Raw genomic sequence first — 24,238 nt, forward strand, 5'->3', positions numbered from 1 at the left:
GGCTCAGACAGTAAAGGATCTTCCTGCAATCCAGGAGACCTGGATTTGATCTGTAAATTGGGAAGATCCCCTGAAGAAGGGAATGGCTACCTGCTCTAGTATTCTTGCCTGAGAAATTCCATAGACAGAGGAGCCTGGCAGGCTACAGTCCGTGGGGTCACAAAGAATCGGTCATGACTGAGCGACTAACACTATTGTAGTAAAAGTCACATAATATAGAACATACTGTTTTAACCACTTCATGCAAAAACTGGCGCAATAAAGGACAGAAATGGTATGGATCTAAGAGAAACAGGAGATGTTAACAAGAGGTGGCAAGAATACACAGATCTATACAAAAAAGATCTTAATGACCCAGATAACCGTGATGGTGTATCACTCACCTAGAGCCAGACATCCTCAACTATGAAGTCAAGTGGGCCTTAGGAAACGTCACTATGAACAAAGCTAGTAGAGGTGATGGAATTCCAGCTGACCTATTTCAAATCCTAAGAGATGATGCTTTAAAGTGCTGCACTCAATATACCAGCAAATTCAGAAAACTCAACAGTGGCCACAGGACTGGAAAAGGTCAGTTTTCATTCCAATCCCAAAGAAAGGCAATGCCAAAGAATGCTCAAACCACCACACAATTGCACTCATTTCACATGCTAGCAAGATAATGCTCAAAATTCTTCAAGCTGGGCTAAAACAGCATGTGAACTGAAAACTTCCAGATGTTCAAACTGGATTTAGAAAAGGCAGAAGAACCGGAGATCAAATTGCCAAATCCATTGGATCATCGAAAAAGAAAGAGTTCCAGAAAAACATCTACTTCTTCTTTATTGACTATGCCAAAGCTTTTGACTGTGTGGTATGGAAACTTCTGAAAGAGATGGGAATACCAGATCACCTAACCTGCCTCCTGAGAAATCTGTATGCAGGTCAAGAAGCAGCAGGTAGAATCAGACATGAAACAATGGATTGGTTCCAAATTGGAAAAGGAGTATGCCAAGGCTGTATACTGTCACCCTGCTTATTTAACTGATATGAGGAGTACATCGTGTGAAATGCTGGGCTGGATGAAGCACAAGCTGGAATCAAGATTTCCAGGAGAAATATCAATAATCTCAGATATGCAGATGACACCATCCTTATGTCAGAAAGCAAAGAGAAACTAAAGAGTCTCTTGATGAAGGCGAAAGAGGAGAGTGAAAAAGCTGACTTAAAACTCAATATTCAAAAAACAAAGATCATGGCATCTGGTCCCATCACTTCATGGGAAGTAGATGGGGAAACAGTGGAAACAGTGGCTGACTTTATTTTCTTGGGTTCCAAAATCACTGAAGACGGTGACTGCAGCCATTAAATTAAAAGACACTTGCTTCTTGGAAGAAAAGTTATAACCAACCTAGACAGCATATTAAAAAGCAGAGACATTACTTTGCTCACAAAGGTCTATATAACCAAAGCTATGGTTTTTCCAGTAGTCATGTATGGGTGTGAGAGTTGGACCATAAAGAAGGCTGAGCACCTAAGAATTGATACTTTTGAACTGTGGTGTTGGAGAAGACTGTTGAGAGTCCCTTGGACTGCAAGCAGATCAAACTAGTCAATCCTAAAGAAAATCAGTCCTGAATATTCACTGGAGGGACAGATGCTGGAGCTGAAGCTCCCATACTTTGGCCAGCTGATATGAAGAACCAACTCATTAGAAAAGACCCTCATACTGAGAAAGATTGAAGGCAGGAGGAGAAGAGGATGACAGAGGCTGAGATGGTTGGATGACATCACTGACTCAGTGAACATGAGTTTGAGCCATACATCTCCAGGAGATGGAGAAGGACAGTGAAGCCAGGCTTGTTTCAGTCCATGGGGTCTCAAAGAGTCAGGCATGACTGAGCAATTGAACAACAACATTTTAACCATGTTTATCTGTAGAGTTCAGTAACATGAAGTACATTCACATTGTTCTGCAACTCTTAACGTCACCCATCTTCTGAATTTTTACCTTCCTGGACTGAAACTCTGTCCCCATTAAACACTAACTCGCCATTCACCCTCCCCACCCTACCCCATGTCCTGGTTCCTGGCATCTACCAATGTACTTTCTGATGCTATGAACCTGACTATTCTGAATACCTCATATCAGAGGAATCAAACAGTATTTGCACATTTTGGTTCACTGTTGGTTGTCTGAAAATGCATGATGATGTATACCCAATATCATGATATCATACAGACAGAATATTTTTACTGTCCTAAAAACTCACTGTGCTCTGTCTATTCAACCCTCTCCCCCTCCCAACCCCTGGAAATCACTAATTTTTTGGGGGGGATCCAAGGTTGCCTTTTCCAGAGTGTCATATATTTGGACTCATACAATATGTAGCCTCTTCAGATTGGTTTATTTCATTTAATCATATACATTTATTGTTCCCCCACATCTCTTCATGGCTTGATAGCTCATTTCATTTTAGCTCCGAATGTTATTCCATTGTATAAATGTACCAGTTTATGTATCCATTCACCTACTGAAGGATATCTTAGTTGTTTCTAAGTTTGGACAATCATGGATAAAATTGTTCTAAACCTCTATGCGCAGGTTTTTGTGTGGACCTCAGCTTTCATATTCTTTGGGTAAATATCAAGGAACACAATTATTGAATTATATATTAAGAATATGTTTAGTTTTGTAAGAAATTGCCAAACTTTTCCAAAGTAAATATGTAAAAAGAAAACTTTGTGGTGATCATTACCTTGAAATTAAAGATTATATATCATTGGAAATCACAGTAATCCATTTATACTTAAGAGGAAGTTATCTCAGGATGCATCAAATTGCCAACATCTGCTGGATCATGGAAAAAGCAAGAGAGTTCCAGAAAAACATCTATTTCTGCTTTATTGACTATGCCAGAGCCTTTGACTGTGTGGATCACAATACACTGTGGAAAATTCTGAAAGAGATGGGAATACCAGACCACCTCACCTGCCTCTTGAGAAACCTATATGCAGGTCAGGAAGCAACAGTTAGAACTGGACATGGAACAACAGACTGGTTCCAAATAGGAAAAGGAGTACGTTAAGGCTGTATATTGTCACCCTGCTTATTTAACTTATATGCAGAGTACATCATGAGAAACGCTGGGCTGGAAGAAGCACAAGCTGGAATCAAGAATGCTGGGAGAAATATCAATAACCTCAGATATGCAGATGACACCATCCTTATGGCAGAAAGTGAAGAGGAACTAAAACGCCTCCTGATGAAAGTGAAAGAGGAGAGTGAAAAAGTTGGCTTAAAGCTAAACATTCAGAAAACGAAGATCATGGCATCTGGTCCCATCACTTCATGGGAAATAGATGGGGAAACAGTGGAAACAGTGTCAGACTATTTGGGGGCCTCCAAAATCACTTCAGGTGGTGATTGCAGCCATGAAATTAAAACACGCTTACTCCTTGGAAGGAAAGTTATGACCAACCTAGACAGCATATTAAAAAGCAGAGATATTACTTTGCCAACAAAGGTACATCTAGTCAAGACTATGGTTTTTCCAGTGGTCATGTATGGATGTGAGAGTTGGACTGTGAAGAAAGCTGAGCGCCAAATAATTGATGCTTTTGAACTGTGGTGTTGGGTAAGACTTTTGAGAGTCCCTTGGACTGCAAGATCTAACCAGTCCATCCTAGGAGACCAGTTCTGGGTGTTCATTGGAAGGACTGATGTTGAAGTTGAAACTCCAGTACTTTGGCCACCTCATGCAAAGTGTTGACTCATTGGAAAAGACCCTGATGTGGGGAAAGATTGAAGGCAGGAGGAGAAGGGGACGACAGAGGATGAGATGGCTGGATGGCATCACTGACTCGATGCACATGAGTCTGAGTGAACTCCGGGTGTTGGTGATGGACAGGGAGGCCTGGCGTGCTGTGATTCATGGGGTCGCAAAGAGTCGGAAACGACTGAGCGACTGAACTGAACTGAACTGATCTCAGGAGAGATGTTTCTAACCCCCATTTTTCAAATAAACTATATAGGTACACAGTTTTATTATAGCAATATGCAAATTGTGTATAGATTCAGCTTAAATAGGATCTTTGCAGCAACCCCGCTAATGTTCTTTATTCTTTGTGTCTTTGTAATAAATAATTTATGTATATTCTTGAAATTTCTCCCTGATAAAGAAAAAGAGTAATAGTGATTTGTCTTCTCAGAAGCATTTACAGCAACAATTTTTCTTAAAACATTTAACTATCTAGCATATATACATTATTTAAATTGGTTAGTGCTTATATAAAAGCAAGTTGGCTAAGTCAGGGTTTTATTTGGTCAAATTATAATTATGAATGACCATTTTTTGAGGAGTCTATCAATCATACTTTTTCATTGGATAGGATATAAGAGTCAATGACCTTGTTGAGACTTGAGTTCTTAAAAGTCTCACATATTAATTCCTAAGTGCAAATGTAAGATTAAGATTAGAGGCAGTAATTAACTAGACACTCAAAGTTTTAAAAGAGTTTTAACAGGTAGTAGTATAGAAAACAGAGAAGGCAATGGCACCCCACTCCAGTAGTCTTGCCTGGAAAATCCCATGGATGGAGGAGCCTGGTAGGCTGCAGTCCATGGGGTCGTGAAGAGTAGGACACGACTGAGCAACTTCACTTTCCCTTTTCACTTTCATGCATTGGAGAAGGAAATGGCAACCCACTCCAGTGTTCTTGCCTGGAGAATCCCAGGGACAGGGGCGCCTGGTGGGCTGCCGTCTATGGGGTTGCACAGAATCCGACACGACTGAAGCAACTTAGCAGCAGCAGCAGCAGTATAGAAAGGGTATCAAACTGTAAACCCAAGGGATTATATGTCATTTGAAAAGAAAGATTTTCTAGTTCTCAGCCAAGAAGTCTCTGGAGTTTATTTAAAGTTATATTGTCTAGGGAAAAAATAAAAATGTTCGATTTGACATAAAAATATTCACAGTTATTTATTCATTTATTTATTTGATGAATTCCAAATATTAATAACTTTATAACAACATGTAATGTATCAAAATTAAACTAATATCTTTCAGACTAATTCAAGAAGAAAAAGAATCCACAGAGTTACGTGCTGAAGAAATTGAGAACAGAGTGGCTAGTGTGAGTCTGGAAGGCCTGAATTTAGCAAGGGTCCACCCAGGTACCTCCATCACTGCCTCGGTCACAGCTTCTTCGCTGGCCAGCTCATCTCCCCCTAGTGGACACTCAACACCAAAGCTCACACCTCGAAGTCCTGCCAGGGAAATGGACCGGATGGGAGTCATGACACTGGTATGATGTGTCCAGAGAACCTTTGCTTCCATTAGAATTACTGATGCATTAGCTAAAATTTAGTGGATATTTCTTCTCATCTAAAAGCTTTCTGTGTGTTTTATCATTTTTCTTTTTTTTCTTAATAAACCTATGTGATAAGTACAAATATTAATCCAACTGTAAAATAACGAAATGAAGCCTACACAGCTATAATTTCCCAAGGCCACATAATTAGTAAATGGAAGGAAGAGCAGAAATCTAAATATCGCATCAGAAATCTGAATAATTTAAACCATTAAGCTCCTTTTTACTTATGACATCTTGATGAAGTACATTGAGACTGGGTGTTTTTTTTTAACACAGTAAGTTTCAAAATTATTTATTATAATTTCTTCAATACACCAACATAGAATGTTATAATTTTATAATGTAAAATTATAATTCTAAAAGAAGAGCTTAAATTCTAAAACAATAGCAGCAATTTCCTGAGCTTTATAATTCCATGTCAAAAGTTTCACCCTTCTTTATCCTTTAATCTTTTATTTCATGTATCTTCATTTGAGATTAAAAGTCAGAAATCTAAATTATGAAGTACTCTTAACATATGAAAGAAAAATTAAAATACCCCTTGCCAAAAATAATGTAGGTAGAGTGACTGCTGACTGTCATGATGTTTAGTCACTTTATTCTCATGACAGCATTTGAAAATCAAAGGGTGTTATCTTGACCATAAGTAATTGAAATGTTGAGAATACGGATAAGTGTCCTTGTTCAACACAGCTAGTAAAGAGGAGCTGAATTTTTCTTCAAATTTGCTAGGTCAAAAGCATATACTATTTTATCTTTGTTGTTTTCAGTGATTAGGAGGGAAATATATTTCAATATATTTTCTGTGATTACCTGGGAAATATGTTGAAAGGACAACAATAGTGAAGATTTAAATATTCTGAACTCTTTATGAGGGGAAAATCTGAGTTTTGTCATGAATATTAGAACTATATTAAAACAATAAAATTTATATTAAAAATAAAAGTTTGGAGATGGAGATTAATTAAAATGCAAATAGATCAAATAATAGATGGTATACTGCAAAAATCTAGTACAAGTATAACAAGTGGAGGAGAAATTAATAATAGGACAGAAGAATATGAATATGAAGTGTATATAGTATTTCTGGTCAGAAGGCTGTGAAGCCTCTATAAAAAGTGTCACATTGCCTGCATCTGTGTACATGTGTATAATATATGAACAATGAAGTTTAACTCAATTTCTAAATGATCATTGAATAAATCTTTTAAAAAAATATGTTGCAATAATGTGTATTGAGGCAAAAAATGGCATTAGAATTAATATATATATAAATGCACACATGTGTGCATATATGTATGTCTGTGTGTGTGTGTGTATATATAATATTCTCACCCCAAGGGGAAAACTACCTTGTAAGTAAATAATTTTTAGATTTTATCTTCATAAAATTTCTACTATGTATATCAGTTTAGGTATGTTTTTCTTTAATTTTGCAACTGAAAATTGGAACAGAAGGCTATTTATGAGGCAGTATTTCCTATATCCAAAGTCTTTACAACTATGAAACTTCCAGGCAATAAAATCTATATAAAAGAGAAATGATGAAAAAAAATTAAAAAGGAAATACCTCCTTCAACCATTGAGTATCCTGCTGCTGCTGCTGCTGCTGCTGCTAAGTCGCTTCAGTTGTGTCCTATTCCTTGCTTATTTCCAGATGGAAAATCCAAATAAAGACCAACTAATCAAAGCGGATCCCAGCTAGAAACAGCACAACCTTTTAGCCAATGTACTAAGATAAACTAACCAAATATACTGAGCTACATTTTAATCTATGACCAAATTATGATTTCCTTATTTTAGAAATCTAGGAACCGAACTTCCTTGGTGGTCCAGTGGTTAAGACTCCACATGTCCACTAAAGGGAACACAGTTTTGATCCTTAGTCAGGGAACTGAAATCCCACAGGCTGTGGGGTATGCACTCCCCTCTAAAATCCGGGAACCATCCATCTGATTAGAGTCATTAAAAATGATATTGTATTTGGCTTAGTTTATGCATGTGTAATTTATGCTATGTATTGATGATCTACTTGTCATCAAAGCTGTAGTTAGAATATTGGCCCACAAGGGTATAATTTACCTAGCATTCAAGCCAAGAGAACTTTGGTTATTTCTGTATTGCTATTATTTTCAACACTTTTTCAACCTATTATTTTGACCTTTTAAGTATTTTCATTATATATTAGCATTATAACCCTTGACAGTGTTGTTATGTTTATAATAACAAAATAATATATTTGTATCCATTTAGACTTAATGTTTGGTTGTGTATGAATAGGATGCCACTGCTCTCATGCATTTTCTTGAACAGTTATAAATAAAACAATGGTAAATGAACATTATTATACTATAATTAGAGAACTTAAAAGCTATTTAGAGAATTTCCTGAGGATAAAAAGCAAAAAGGTAAACAAAAATTAAACATTTAAAATGTTTAATATCTGACTCAATAAAACAAAAAATAAAATCCAGGAGGTCCTTATCACCTAGTAGAACTTTGTCATCAAATTCATTATTGTTACAGTGAAAGACAGGTTTTACTTTACCTGTAGAAAATATTGGAGGAAAAAATAATTTTGTTGGATGTAATTCATGTTTTAATATAAATTTGAAATCAAAGCAAAATTTGAAATTCTAAAGACAGACAAGCAGAGATTTAAAAGACATTGTATTCACTCATATTGTTTATATTTACAAATTTAGCAAACATAGGTAGGTATTTGTCCTGGTAATAAAACCTATTGATATATACCTTTACCTCACCACAAATCCAGAGGCATACATAACGTTAGTGATATCTAGTTATTTAGAATATTGAATGAGGTAAATCAACCCAATTTTCCATAGCAACAGAAATGTAAACTATAATGAAATAGTTTAACAAGTGTTTTCCTTACATAAGAAAAATTAACAAATATTAAGTGAATAAGTTTTATCTGAGGTCATAAAGAAATAACTTTTTCATTTTGTTTAATTCTGTAAGAGAGCACTATGAAGAAAACAGAAGCCCCAGATATATGCTGTACTTACTGAAGCCAGAGTTTTCGGTATTTGGGTAATAGCATCTGAGAAAGCAGAAGCTTTCAGTATTTCAGATGTCAGAAAGTTTGAGATCACGTAGGAATAGCATAACTGCCCAAAGGAGATCCAAGGCCCGCATAGGCAAGATAAAAGGGAATGTTTATAAACTACTTGTGTGTGCATTGGCTCTCCCTTTACACATAATCTTCTTCACTCCCATCTATATTTCCTTGGGAGGATATAGTCCCATGTCTACTTCTGGCTAGTCACTTCATGTATGTTTCATATTCCCTAAGGTCTGTGTCTCACAGCTCATGTTTCAGGCACGTACACATAATCCCTTCATGAAGACCTGCCCCTCTACCTTGCCGTCTAGGAAGTTTCCTCTTGAAAATAGCTCCCTGGAGGAATGCTCTTATAGTGATTAAAAGACATTTATTTTGAAAAGAATGGAATTAAAATTTAAAAAAAGAAAGTTAAATTATAGCTACTATTTAAATTTGTGACATGGTCAAATGATAATCATTAACTGGTTCTGTTTTGTGTTGTTTTTATTACTGCCAATCATAGCCAAGTGATCTAAGGAAACATCGGAGAAAGGTACTGTACATTTCTTTGATATGATTACTAATTGAATGTTGTTTTTTCTATGAAAGATTTAAAATTATCTTTCTGATAATTGAAGCATTTTATTAACATAAAAATATTAAAAACATTTAAGTGCTTTTGAATTGCTTAAATGCAATCATAAGAGCAAATGTCTAAAGATAAAATTGTTTATACTTTCTAGGGTAATGTTTAGACTGTGGGGACTAAATTATCCTGATTTTCCACAGAATTTTTAGACCTCTTTTGGAATAATTAGATAGTTTACTGTTGATACTAGAACAGTGATGTTTGTTTTAAAATGTAGGTTTTAACGTTGTTGTTGTTCAGTCACTAAGTCATGTCTGATTCTTTGTGACCTCATGAACTGCAGCACACCAGGCTTCACTGTCCTTCACTATCTCCCAGAGTTTACTTAGTTACATAAGACAAGCAAATCAAGAAACAATTACCAATAAAAGATAAAAGATAGCTTTTACTATCTTTAGTAAATAAAAGATAGCTTTTATCTTTTAATAAAAGATAAAAGATAGCTTCTTACTCATACTTCCCAAGAGCCCGGGCATGCCATGATATGTCTGGCCAAGGGGAAGCACCAGGTCAGGACTCAGAAAGTGTGAGGAGAAATCATGGGCAGGAATGTTTATTGTGAAGGTAAATGGGGTCCCAAAGAGTCGGACACGACTGAGCGACTGAACTGAACTGAACTGAAGGTAAGCAGGCTTAGGACTGACTAGTTTGAATCATTTCAGTGGATCATAGGGTCTAAGGTCTATCTCTAGTTGTCTGACACCTAGCCTGTGATGATTAAGGCAGAAGAATAGTGCCTCCTAGAGGGTAAGGGCTTCCCGCATAGCTCAGTTGGTAAAGAATCTGCCTGCAGTTCAGGAGACCCAGGCTCTATCCCTGGGTCAGGAAGATCCCCTGGAGAAGGGAATGGCAACCCACTCCAGTATTCTTGCCTGAGAAATCCCATGGACAGAGGAGCCTGGCGGGCTACAGTCCAGGGGTTTGCAAGAGTCAGACACAATTTAGTGACTGAACCACAATCAGAGTGCAAGAGCCAGATAGAAAAGATGATTTGGGATACTGATCTAGAGTGTTTGGTGTGCATATGGAAGGCACACTCCAGGAACATAGTTTGCTATCTCTAGGAATTAGCTAGCCCAGGGAGGGGCAGTCTCAGCATGGCTCCAGATACTACTTTGTAGTTTAGAATGAAGTCAAGAGAATAAATCTTGGGTATAGGAAACAAGCTTCTCTTGTGGCTCAGCTGGTAAAGCATCTGCCCACAATGCAGGAGACCTGGGTTTGATCCCTGGGTTAGAAACAAAATGGAATAAAGTTCAGATTCACAAAACATTGTGTTAGATAATTGAGAGTGGCAGAGCTCAGATTCAGGAAATCAGATGGGACAAATTTTAAAGATTCCACCTACTATCCAATACATAAATAAATCTATTTTTCAGCATCTTCAAGCTGTGATAATCAGCCTATGCCCAAATACTTCTGCAACTAGGGAACTTTTGTTTTTTTAATTAAGGGAATCATAGTATGCTTACATGACCTAAATTGATTGAATTTTCTTTTTATTGTCCATCATCTATCTTCTTTTAATATCTTCTCCTTGACGCTATCCTTTAGTTCTCAACTGCCAAATTTATCACGCATAATGTTATTACCATTTGTCTTTGACTTCCTTCACCACTTAAAAGGATTATACCGGAAATACAGGAAGAAATCTTAGTATATGATATGTGAAATAATTTCAGTGTGCATAAGAGGGGAAAAAAATGTAAAGGAAGATCTTGTGCAGAAATAAAGCCTCAGGGAATTTAGGGAATACAGAAAGATGATTGATAAGAAAGGAAGGTTATAGTGCGGTGATTTCCGCTCCGCGCAGACTGCGGCGCGGACTCAAGCGGCGCCTGCATGGGTCCGGGACCGAGTTGCTGAAGGCCCAAGTCCTCCTTGGGGGGCCCTGCGAGAGTGGAAAAACCATTTTGGCCTACTTTCTGACACAAGCTTCTGACATCACTGAATACAACCCAACCCAAGGAGTGAGGATCCTGGAATTTGAGAATCCACGTGTTACCAGCAAACAACAAAGTCGCGGGGTGTGAATTTGAGCTCTGGGATTGTGGTGGTGATCCAGAGTTCGAGTCTTACTGGCGAGCCCTGATGAAGGACTCTCATGGGGTGGTGATTGTCTTCAATGCCAGCATCCTAAGTCACCTGAAGGAAATTGAGATGTGGTATTCCTGTTTCGTCCAGCAGCAGTTCTTACAGAATACTCTGTGTCTGTTAATTGCACACCACAAACCAGGCTCCGGAAGTGACAAAGAAAACCCAGCTCTGGCACCACCCTTGAACAAGCTGAAGCTGGTGCACTCGAATCTTGAGGATTACCCAGAAGAGATCAGGATGGAATTCATCCAGTATTTAAGAAGCATAATCAACTCAGTGTCCGAGAGCAGAGACCCGGAGGAGATGTCCACATCCCAAATGAAGTTAATGTCAGTGCAGAGCCTGAAGTCCATCCGCCTAAGAAGGTTCTCATCACCCTTTGGCTGTAGAAGGCATTTTCCTTATTTGCCCCAAAGACCAGTCAGCCAGGGAGTTGACTCCCTACCATCTATTCTCTATTCTTAGTTCAGCTGAGAAAATCCTACTGTTGAATTCTGATTCCTTTGCCCCAGATCTCTCCAAAGAGCTGAAAAACCAAGGTGAATTTTTTTTTTTTTTTTTTTTTTTGCCATCTTCCATATGTCATGTCATTCAAGTTGTGGAATTGTAAAAAAAAAAAAAAAAAGAAAAAGAAAGAAAGAAAGATAGGTTATAGAAAGAAAACCACAAACTAACATTTATTGTATATCAGGGTAAGGAGTTATATGCGTGATTTAATTTGCACTTCAAAAGAAATTAAACTGAGTATATTCACTTCTATTTTATTGATAAGGAAATTTAATCTTAGAGTAGATAAGTAATTAGTACATGTCACTCAATAAAGAAGAGAAGTCAAGATTCAAATCCATCTCTGAATCTGAAGTCTTTTCCACTTTACTCATATAGTGTGAGATTTAAGTATTATTCAGCAAAAGCGTTTGTGTATAATGTTTTTAAGAGCTGATATTTTGAAAGTTGGCCTAGTTTGACCTGCCATCTGGAGAAAAGAAGGTGTTTTATAAGAGGGTGTCTCAGAGGAAAAGTCTGGAAACAGAAATAATCAGGCTTCCCAGAAACAATTGTGGAAAACAATCTTGGTAAAATAATGGAACTGTGAAAACATAAATATGTATTAGGAAGAGTTTTGAAATACGCTTTACAAATTTAGATGAGATGTGAGTTTAGAAAGGGTTTTCCATAGTATCAACATTATGCTGAAAGCAGTTCTTGAAAAAGATTCTTCTAATAGCACTATATTCATTGAAATGGAGAAAAGAGATCTTATTAAGATCTCTTATCCTGTTAAGGGCTTCTCAGGTGGCTCAGTGGTAAAGAATCCGCCTGCAGTGCAGGAGAAGGAGATGGATGAGTGTTTGATCCCAGGTCAGGAAGAGCCCCAGGAACAACAGATGACAACCCACTCCAGTATTTTTGCCTGGAGAATACCATGAACAGAGGAGCCTGGCAGGCTACAGCCCATGGTGTTGCAAAGACTGAAGCGACTGAGAACACATGCTCTATGCTGGTAAAAGTAACCTAGGTTTGAATGACAAGAGCCCAGACAGACACTTTTATTGTTTCTCCAATACATGAAGTATCACATATAAACGCACTTAAGTATAATAGCTTAATGTAAAGAAACTAGCGAGACATTTATAGACAAAAGATGAGAACATAGTTTTAAACTTTTTGTTATAGCCCTATTGAGACATTTCTTCATCAGAACTTCTAGAACCATACATCTTTTAGCTACGGTTTCCACAATCTTTCTCTCTCTCTCTCTCTCTCTCTCTCTCTCTCTCTCTCTATATATATATATATATATATATATATAGTTTAATGCACAGTGGTACTATGAAAAATGCAGCATTGTTTTTAAAAATCTTTATCGTACAATTCAGTTGGTTGTTGAAAAGTCTTATTTTAATACAGTTCCGTATATCCATCTCTGGCAAAATTTATGGTATCGTGAATTGTTCTGGACTTGGAACTAAATTCTTTAAAGAAATTCCTTTCATCCCATCTGCTTATGGTGATCTGTATGCCTTTCTCAATTTTCCCATAAGAGGTAGTGAAATTAAACAGTTTGCAAAAATTCTATTCTTACCTTTTATTATTCCCACTTTAAAAAAATAGTTTTTTTCTTATAAACTGCAGCTTTTTTTTTTTAGTATCTGGGAACACATTTAATTAGCCTGATTTAAAACACCCTATCTGATAACATTTTATTTTGTCAAATTCTCACTTCAAAAGTCTCCCACTTAAAAGATGTCCATGGTATGATAACCTGACTATGCATATTTTTAGTGAATTAGTTCAAATATGTGTTCAATAACTTTGTAAAGCTTTTATATTCTGATATATTTAATGGATTCCAAGATAGCTTTTCCATAGTCCCTGATTATTGATGTATGGTGTTTATTTACACTTAACTAATATTTTTATGTAGTAAGTCCATTTATGTGTGTGTATGTCTCTTTTAACTGGAGTGTCTTAACTTTTAAATAGTTATGAAATTCCTGCTCTTTAGTAATGTGAGTTTTTATGTGTAAGACTTATATGCCCTAAATTTCTTGTTTTGCTTTTATATTACAATTACTCCCATAGCCTTGCTTTAATGAGTCTCTGTTTTCATCAGTTTCAGTTAAAATTTAGAAAAAGTGAATCTGGTGTATTTTTTTTGCTTCCAGATTGCAGTGGTAGAAGAAGATGGTCGGGAGGATAAAGCAACCATTAAATGTGAAACTTCTCCTCCCCCTACCCCTAGAGCCGTCAGGATGACTCACACCCTCCCTTCTTCCTACCATAATGACGCCCGAAGGTATGACCTCCCAGCACACTGCCACTGTATGTCCTCCTGCCCCAATAGTCTTCCTTTTAGTGTATCAGACTGCTTAAAATTTATACAAAGTTTTTTATTTGAACTGTAATTCTCCTGCTCCCACTTCACAATATCACTTGTGAAAAAGCCGAATTTTCATTCTGAGATCAAATTTTCATTTTTAGAATTAACTGTATATGTTTAATCTTGTTACTAAGTGGAGTCAAAGTATAGGAAGTACTGGTCAGGACTAGTTACCAAAAACTAAAGAGGTTCCAAGGCAAGACTATAAGCTTGGCTTCTAGTGTAAAGATAATTAAGATCTTCAAATCCATGATTGAACCCCCGCTACTTTTAACAGACAGGTATGTAAATCACCCCATGGGTGCTGCTACTGCCAGCTATAAAGCTCCTCCTTAGAAAAGGAAAAAAAAAACCTGAAATATTAAAAGAAGAGATAAGTTTACATGGGAAAATACCCTATTTGTCATAGCAACTCTTCATACTGTCCTTTCCATCTGCCTAAAAATTGAAGCAGATTTCTGTAATAACTAATGCCATAAATAAATAAATCTAAGCATACAATTTACATCTTAAATGTATGTTCTTTCACTGTCATCATTTATAGCATCTCTGAACATGTAACTGAATATAATGATTTAAGTAAGAATCTATCGTCTAACTAATGTGTTTTACAATAAACATTTTTGAAAAGACTTTTTTGTGATATCAAACATTTTTTCTTTGTTTTATTTTTATTTCCTAATGTGAAAAGTTATTCCATATTCAAAATTTATACTTAATGTGTTGTGTGTGTTAGTCACTCAGTCATGTCTGACTCTTTGCAATCCCATGGACAGTAGCCTGCCAGGATCCTTTGTCCATGGAATTCTCCAGGAAAGAGTACTGGAATGGGTTACTATTCCCTTCTCCAGTAGATCTTCCTGACCCAGGGATTGAACCGGGGTCTCCTGCATTGCAGGCAGATTCCTTACTGTCTTACTGAACTCAGATTAATTAAGATGAATAAGTACAGTTAAATAATTCATCATGATACTGTCAAATTAACAGCCATAAAAATGATAACAGTATCATCAAACCTATCCTATTAAAAGTGTTAACTACATTGACCAGGAATGGAACCTAGATCAGCTTGCTTGGAAATCATTTCAGCTTATCAGGTACCTACAAGACCTGAGAACTATAAGGAAAATATACAGTCATCACTAGGGTATATGATTTGTTACTTCAAAATCTCACCCAGATGATTTAAAATTCAACAAGTTAAGCACAAAAACTGAGAAAGATACCAAGAGGAAAATCCAGTTAAACCATGGGCTAGAATACGAGCATAAACTTCATTAGTTACATTTAAATTTCTTGTCATAGGCCATTATGTTAAAGATCTAAAAAAATAAACTGCAAGAAAGAAATATGTAAAGGGTCCAGGACTAAATTATAGAAGGTCACTTCACATGAACTTAATAAACCAATCTATGTTCACTGGTTGGTTTGATATTGTATGAAAAGTAAAGAAAAAATACTGGGAAAAATATTTTCTAGAGAATATTTGGAGGCTTAGGGTTCTAAGGCTGAGGAAATCATACTTTAATGTGCTTAAGAAGAAACATGGGAGGCAAAGGAGAAAGTAACATTCAAGTGTACTTGTTCCTCCTTTTGTGCCTTTATCAAGGAATTAGGTCTTATGTACCTTATGGAAGATCCCCTGGAGGGCATGGCACCCCACTCCAGTATTCTTGCCTGGAGAAGCCCATGGACAGAGGAGCCTGGCGGGCTACAGTCCATGGGCTCGCAAAGAGTCAGACACGACTGAGTGACTTAGCACGCACGCCCCTTGTGGATGTTGCGGAATTGTCTTGTGACAGGTACAGTCTTGTGTGCCTGGTGAATGTTGCACCAAAGCAAGCAGTTTTCCCTCTTTTGTGTTTGCAGTAGTTTATCTGCCTCTCTTGAGCCCGAAAGCCTTGGGCTTGGCAGTGCCAACAGCAGCCAAGACTCTCTTCACAAAGCCCCCAAGAAGAAAGGAATCAAGTCTTCAATAGGACGTTTGTTTGGTAAAAAAGAAAAAGCTCGTCTTGGGCAACTCCGTAAGTATGCATGTTTGACTTTCCACTGCCACTCATTTTCCTTACTTCTTAATACCCATCTATCTTTCATCTTATTTCCCCTACCTGATAAACTTTCTAGTTTAATCATCTTGTAACCGATTTAGCTGAATAATGCTTGGTAAAAGTTTCAAAGGAAGATATTCTAAAATTTCCAATCCTTGTGATTCCTCTGTTAATAATAATACCGAGAATATAGGTAATTTTAACATTGTGATAGACACAAGGACTCTCAAGACAGGGGTTACTAGTGTCATCCTTGTTTATTGATGAGTAAGCAATGTATTAATAATTAGCCAAACTGAAATATTCCTCCAAGGCCACGTTTCAAAAGCAGCTTGAAACCATTGAGCACACTGCATAGATGTATATAAAAACTAGCTGTGTGTATTTTAAAAGTTTTTCTGTTGAAAAAATTAAGAAACCTACAAAAAAAAATCCAAAATAACTCTTTTTAGGTCAAAATAAAGCATTTAAAGGACCTAGATGTAAAGGGTAAGGTTTCTTTGTTTTAAAGTATTACAACTTTGTATTAACAAACTCTATAGCCTATAAATGGGGAGACAGAGGAAAGGGCAATAGGAGTCTCATTAGAATTACTGTCAGTGACTAATTAACGAAATATGGATCAATACATCTGAAATGACCCTAGGTAAATATATACATATATAGATAGGTTGATAGATAGATGGATGGATAGATAGGTAGATAAATAAATAGATATAGTCTGAAACAAAAAGAATATGTGAATTGTATTTTCTAAATGACGATATATACTCTTGGCTTTTTTTTTTTCCTTTGATGTCATTTTACATATTGAATTTTTATCCTGAAATCCTTTTCGTCATCTTGCTTATTTATGCTTACCTTTAATTTTTCCCTGCTCTTCTCATTCTGTTGAGTTCAGAACTAGAGTTAAATTACAGAGAAAAAGATTTAGAAAAAAATTTAGCTCCTGCTTCTGATGGTAAGTGATGAACAGAATGTGGCACTCCCTTAATACTCATTTTGAGTTCTCAAATAAAGGAATGATTATTCACAAATAATGTCCCATCCCCCAGAATTAGTTTACTGCCCTGGCACTACAAGAATTTCTGAGAATAGTGTTCATATTTGCAGATTTACAACTGTAGTATTATTCAAAAATACCTTCCCCAAGTTCCACAGTGTGAAACCCATAAAAAACGTCAGAAGCCATAGGAAACCCATCTCTGTAACACATGGGCAGTCAACTCTGTGACTGTTACTCAACAGAAGAACAAAACGTTCCTTGGGCTTCTCTTTCTCAGGAAAGGACCCTTTTATGCTAAAAAAAAAAAAAAAAAAAAAGGTGGTTATTTGGGGGATATAAAACACACCAAGACATTATTTTAAAATCTGTTTCACTTGACAACTATTTATTGTCAGAATCAAGATATCTAGGATATAATTTCAAGCCTGCAAAAATATAAAAGCTTCTAGAAACTTAGCCTTTTTACTCATTTTCAGTGACCATGTGTCTCTATGTTAGAACAGATGAGAAGAGAAGAGAATTAATTACAATTATGTTCTTATCAACTCCATCCAAATCAGAAAATAGCAATAGGTTTTCAAGATCACATTGTAGACCTGAGAAGATTGCTGAGTTCTGAGCAATTTTGTTTTGCTCTGTAGAACAATAGAGTATAAACAAAGCTGGTGACAATAGCAGAGTAAGAACTACAATGCTGATGAGGAAGACAAAGACCAAAATCTGCACTTCAGGAGCTGTAGAAAAGCTACATTGTGGGTGGAACAAAGCTCCTGTAGAAACCAAAAATAAAGGTCTTTATTGGATATAGTACTTGAGAAAATAAGGAAACACAGGCACAAGTGAGCTTCAGTACATCATGTTTTGATGTGTTTTGTTTTCTTTTCCTGAAGAGATGGTACCTGGTATCACTAGTGCTTTGGTTGAGGAATATAGACTCATGTTCACGTCGTCCTGAAAAATGCGCTTCCGCGTTGCGAGGGGAAGACCGCGGAAGCGTACCCAAGTCCAGGGGTTGCCACTCGGAGCTGCCGATGCACACATTAGAAGGAATTAGGGAAACATCTCTAAGGATCATGATTTTAATAACTTGATCTAGAGAATTCAGACATGGGAGCACTGTGCCAATATTCTTTCTTTCATCAATGAAAAGAGAAATAGGAGATAGAAGATGATGCCGTGGAAAGTAACATGGTAGAGGGCTGATGGTGTCAAAGCACCAAATTTGAGGTTTAGGACCGTGTCCCAGGTCTTAGAACTCTGGAAGAGTTTAGCTCATAAAGGCAAAGAAACCTAAGTTAACTTGACAATAGTTACGCTGCTGCTGCTGCTGCTAAGTCATGTCAGTCATGTCCGATTCTGTGCGACCCCATAGACGGCAGCCCACCAGGCTCCCCCGTCCCTGGGATTCTCCAGGCAAGAACACTGGAGTAGGTTGCCATTTCTTTCTCCAATGCATGAAAGTGAAGTCGCTCAGTTGTGCCCGACTCTTCACGACCCCATGGACTGCCGCCCACCAGGCTCCTCAGTCCATGGGGTTTTCCAGGCAAGAGTCCTGGAGTGGGGTGCCATTGCCTTCTCCGGACAATAGCTATGCTAGATGTATTTAAATGAAATGTGGTGCAGAGGAAGGAAACTTTCTAAATAAAACTATGAAAATCTTCACTCAATTCTGTCAAGTTTGACAAACAACAAAGGAGAAATTCATAGTAATTCACAGAATAGAATATTTGTAAAGGGGATGTTATTCACCTTATAGATTGTTATATACAGTCTGAAAAGCTAAGGTAATAAAGTGAACATCAGATGTGATAGATCAATGTGACCGCATTGATAACTGCTAACCATGGAGCATCAAATTCAATATACATAGATCTATTTTTTATTGGAGAAGGAAATGGCAACCCACTCCAGTGTTCTTGCCTGGAGAATCCCAGGGACGGCAGAGCCTGGTGGGCTGCTGTCTGTGGGGTCGCACAGAGTCGGACATGACTGAAGCGACTTAGCAGCAGCAGCAGCAGATCTATTTTTTACGAATATGTTGCTATCAGAGGCAGTATAAATGTGGAAACTCCAAAACTCAAAGGAAGCAACACATTGAAAAGCATTTGAATAAAGCTAAAAATACTTTACAGATAACGGATTTAAAACGATAAACCATATTTATGAGCCTCGTCTCCTTGAAGGTCACAGTTGAATTTGGGGAGAGTGTCCTGACAGAGGGAATATTGTTTTAGCAGACTTGGGGGTCTGGTTTTAGTTTCTCTCTCTCTTTTTTCTTCTTTGATTTTTTCTCACTTTCTTTCTATATTACAAACCCCTAAAAAAGATGGAAAAAAAAAAAAGGTTTAATAATCTCATTGAGAGACATGGAAAAAGCAGGCCAATAAGTATCTCTGCTTACTTCCTAGAATATAGAATAGATTCAGGATATAATAACATGCATTTTTTTAGATTAGCTTTTATTAGAGGTATAGTTGATTTATAATGTTGTGTTAGTTTCTGCTCTACAGCAAAGAGAATCAGTTAAATGTATACATATATCCACTCAGTTTTAGATTCTTCTCCCATATAGATCAATACAGAGTATTGAGTAGAGTTTGCTGGGCTATATAGCAGGTCGTAAAAGGCTTAACAGCCCAGTGACCATGGTTTCGCCCCCCTGATTTATGCATCCAGATGCAACGCATCTCTGTTGTTTCCATAAATGTTTAAACATGCTTATATCATAACCTTCATTTTAAAAGTCATTACTTGATCCTGCCATCTTCCCTAAATATTCACTTACTTTTCCCTACCCATATCATCCAAGCTTAAGTGAGTTTTTTCTTCCTCATCTGTCAGTCACATTACAACCTACCATATGCTGACTTCCACACATAAAATTCTAGTCACAAGTTCAATCTTAACCAACCTGGAAGACTGGTTAGGACATCAAAGCTAGATATTATCAAAGAAATAAACTCACAATTATATTTATGATGATGTAAACTTAAGCAGTATATCTAAAATAGGTGACCTCTACCTAAAAACAAATTCTAAAATATTTTTTACATAAGTTGTATCTATGTGAATGACAGATATAGTTGAATGTCATAGATAAGTAAGAACAGTATCCAAAAAGGCACCAACCAAAATAAAGTGATAATTGAAAAAACTGCCCAGATCAAAAGGGGAATTATAAAATTCTTATTTTTTATGATTTTTGTTTTGTTTATTATTTTTGAAAGTTTAAAGAAAATGAATAAAACAAAGATTTAATGTATTTGAACAAAATATGCAAATAAGTGCAACTATTCCAAAACACTTTTGCCTCTATCTCCTTACTTGAAAAGCAAAACTTCAACCAGAAAAGAGGCATTAACAAGAGGACATGGAAGCCCAAGAGAATTGATATTTTGATGGGTGGGGGCAGGTAGAATGTTGATCATCCAAAGTCATTTATTTACTCCTATTTCGAACAAATAGCATATGATGAGCCACTGTGAAGTACAGAGTACTGACCGTGGACTTTAGGAAAATGGTGAAAGCATGGCACTGACATCAAAGAACACTGAATTTAGCAATGGGGATGGTATATAAGCATAGACAACCTTTCATTTAAAAAACAAACACTTCATACTGAAATGTACTGTTTCTGGTCCAAAAGAGCTTTACCTGCTACGTTGTCTGAACTCAAGACAATCAGGAACAGAGGTTCTAAATCTCAAGATCCACGATTACGCATCAGTAATCAGAATGTTGACTGGCTTGACTTTTAATTTTATCCAAAGGCATCAACCTGTTTCGAAGCAAAGCAAATTAAATTGTGTTCAAAACAGCCATGTCAGATGAAGCCTGTTTGGCTCTCTGACAAAGTTACTCAGTAATAGAACAGGAAAGGCATTTGGGTGAGCTGTGATTCATGGCTGTACACAAGATGACAAAATGGAGCCTGAGTGATGGAAAAATTAGGTGGAATTTGCAACCAGGTGAGTAATCCTCCTTTAACAGTGATGATGAGTAGAGTGATGACACCCTGAATCCAGGTTTCTAATGACTTGATGAGGATTCACTGTTTTTTATCAACACATCCCCCAATCGCTTGAACATGAATATTTCAATAGCACAGTGATCTGATTTATGGATTGGTGATATGAAAAGAAATCACAAATGAAAGAAAAATAAGTGTTCTTTCTTTAGGATTACCTTGAAAACCTGAGACATGGAAGGCCCAAAATATCCTATTTTTAAAAGTGTAACTCTTGGGAGCATTTTTTGCAAGAAAAATTTGGATATTCATGTAACTTTAAAGTTAATAAGTCAATGAATTTAGGACACATTAATAGACATACAGTATTGAGATAAAAGAAGACCTTTTCATCCTGTTCTTCTATTGTAAAACATGAGCCAGGGAATAGAATCCATCTCTGATAACTACACTTTCAGAGGCATATCATAACTTTGAAGGAAGTTTGGAGGGAAATATTAAGCTGATAAGGAGAATTGAAATTATGTGAGGAGTAAGTAAGTGGAAGGGCATGTCTATTCCCTTTGCTGACCTGTCTGGATGGCTAATTACGTATATCTGAAAAGCTTGTTATATGCAGAATCTTTGGCCTTTTCATTGTTTAGTAAGGCTACAAAACTCTAGCCAAAGTGTCAAAAGATTAACTTCATCTCAATAAGAAAGAGAATACTGTGGAGTCCGAGTTATATACAAACAAACTGGCTTGTGAAATAATGAGTTATTAGTCACTGGATATCATCAAGCAGAAGCTAGGTAAATAGTAGGAAGAACTGTTGTAGAAAGGGGTCCAAGAATTGGAAGAGCAGTTGGAAAAGATGATCTTTAAGACCTATTTCAAACCTAGTAGTCCTGAATCTATGAAGCTCTAACATTTAAGCCTTAGACCCAGCAGCTCTTCTTTCTATAAAATACGTAACATGAGTTTTGTACTATGAAAATGCATTTTATTTTTCAAATCACAGACTTTTAGAGTTAGAAGATATCTAAGGGCCATGTAATGACCCACGCTCTATACTATACAGAAACAGATGATTTTAACAATCATCCAGGCAAAGCAGCCACTGGTAGGAGGGTTGGCAATGGTTCCCAGCTCTTACTTCCTGAGCAAGTGCTCCAGACAATATACTCTTGGGACTGTTTCCATCAAAAAGAACTTCAATGAGCTCATAGTCTCATGGAACATTTTTGGAAACTTATTGAAGTAAAACTTTTGTCTTCAAAAATTTTATAACTTCTTGAAGGTATTACACATAAATGCATAAAAAGTAAAGAATAATTCAAGACAATAGTAAGAAAATCACAGAATATATTATAAACTTTCTTATAGAACATATAGACATAAGGTCAGTAAAGTGTTCAAATTATTAATTTTTTCCCTCCCTGGATATGTTTGACTCTACTTGGAACAAAGTGCAGTTTTCCTTTAGAATTGAAAAGGTATAAAACTTGAGTTTCAAATAAGACTTATCTCTCAAAAAAAAGTACTGAAGCCACATGAAAAGATAAACTCCATGGGAGATGTGATGGAAAGGAACCTGGGTCTTGATATGGTTAGTTAGGAAGTGGATGCCAGGCTGGGGTGTGAAGTGTGAAACCAAATTATCAAGCCAAAGAAGTGATAAGGATTGAGGATCAAGTTGCCTAGCTGTGGAGAGACTGGAAATGCATAGACTAGGAGGCAGCCACCTGAAGGAGGCACAGCACACAAAGGAAATGACCTGGGTCCCAGGATCAAGTATCCGAGCACAAGTGAGTGAGGAGTCAGAGCAATCGCACACCATGCGGTGCTTCAGGGGCAGTTAACCAGTGAGGAAGATGGCAACAGAGTGTCAAGACGTAGTGATGCTACATGCATTTATTACCTCTGGTGGGTCATCTGTTCCACATGATTTTAACACATTTACTACCTGGGAAACACCCAGGTAGAAGACCCACCCAGGTCTTCAGAGTCCTAATAATAATGACCGTAAACAAAAATGAACAGAGCACACGTGATTACCCTAGCAGGTGGGAAAATGCTAGAAGCAGAAAAATATGTATAAATCATACAGGCAGTATTCCTAATTAAAGATACATAAAATATGTATATTATTGAGTAAAAAAATAAATAAAAACTACTCTTGCAAGTTTCCCTTAAATGCATATGAGAAGCAATACATTTCAAAGACACGTTTATGCCTGCTAAATTGCAATTGTCTTCATGGTCGTCTGTCAGATTGTATTATATCATAATGGTCTGATTTCTATTACTTATTATAATCAGCATAAGAAAATAATGGGCAGAAGCAATATCAACATCAGAGCCACATTGTTTAGCAAGTATGTTTCTACACATAAAATTTGGGTTGCTGTGCTAGCCTTTACCTCAAAATTCAGATTGTTCCTAGATGTTATGGAAGTAGCAAATACAATATAAATTCTCAAAGCATCAATTAGAGATGAGTCATGCTCTACATAATGAAAAGGTCTTCTTATGAAGAAAGCCATGTTTAGGTTCAGTTACGAATACATTTATTACATGCCATTTGGGAGCCAGGCAAGGTGCCTAGGTGCCTCCTCCAAAGAACTAATAGACTGAGTCATGAAACAAGTCATCATTTATAAATTCAAGTGTGTTTAAAATCAAAATGAGTAGTATGGATTCATTCCAAAGAGAGGTCAAGTAGATGAAAGATGGAACTACTGATCAGCTGCAGATTATAGTTTTAATCTCTCTGGGATTAGATTTTCTTTTTAATATGATAGCAAGGAACTCTGCTGGACAAATGGAGCTATAGAGCCCTTGCCATGTGGGTCTTGGCCTGAATTTCCTACAGATTCTTACCTCAAGTGCCAACAGGAAATAAATTATACTCAATAAAGTCTAAGACCCAGGCAACATAGAGATATTTGCCTTCACAATCCCAATGAACAGATCTCTCTATCTAGTACCCCTGGGGAAGAAAATGTCAATCCTCTCCAGTGTTCTTGCCTGGAATACCCCATGGACAGAGGAGCCTGGCAGGCTACAGTTCATGGGGTGGCAAAGAGTCAGACACAGTTTAGCGACTGAACAGTAACAAAGCCATCCGTAGATCTAGGCCTATGCACGTCCTTTCGTAAATTTCTCAGCCCGGATCTTAG

The 24,238-nt window shown here is 36.9% G+C and overlaps 2 protein-coding genes across 5 annotated transcripts in view; both read left to right on the forward strand.

Annotated features, from left to right (window-relative positions):
* The window catches only part of PPFIA2 (PTPRF interacting protein alpha 2), a 496,123-nt gene that overhangs the window by 403,065 nt on the left and 68,820 nt on the right, over positions 1-24,238 (forward strand). For all 4 annotated transcript variants that reach the window (XM_055586841.1, XM_055586848.1, XM_055586854.1 and 1 more), the window contains 4 exons: positions 5,049-5,286; positions 8,949-8,978; positions 13,841-13,971; positions 15,925-16,079. In XM_055586841.1, the coding sequence (XP_055442816.1) occupies positions 5,049-5,286; positions 8,949-8,978; positions 13,841-13,971; positions 15,925-16,079 (554 nt within the window). The remainder of the gene's footprint in view (positions 1-5,048; positions 5,287-8,948; positions 8,979-13,840; positions 13,972-15,924; positions 16,080-24,238) is intronic.
* LOC129656100 (intraflagellar transport protein 22 homolog) lies at positions 10,949-13,906 on the forward strand. Its single transcript, XM_055586877.1, has 2 exons — positions 10,949-11,710; positions 13,841-13,906. Exon 1 carries the CDS (start codon positions 11,166-11,168, stop codon positions 11,634-11,636), a length of 471 nt encoding a protein of 156 aa, XP_055442852.1. The 5' UTR covers positions 10,949-11,165; the 3' UTR covers positions 11,637-11,710; positions 13,841-13,906.

This window comes from Bubalus kerabau, chromosome 1 (assembly GCF_029407905.1).
Source record: "Bubalus kerabau isolate K-KA32 ecotype Philippines breed swamp buffalo chromosome 1, PCC_UOA_SB_1v2, whole genome shotgun sequence".
NCBI classification, from domain to species: domain Eukaryota; kingdom Metazoa; phylum Chordata; class Mammalia; order Artiodactyla; family Bovidae; genus Bubalus; species Bubalus kerabau.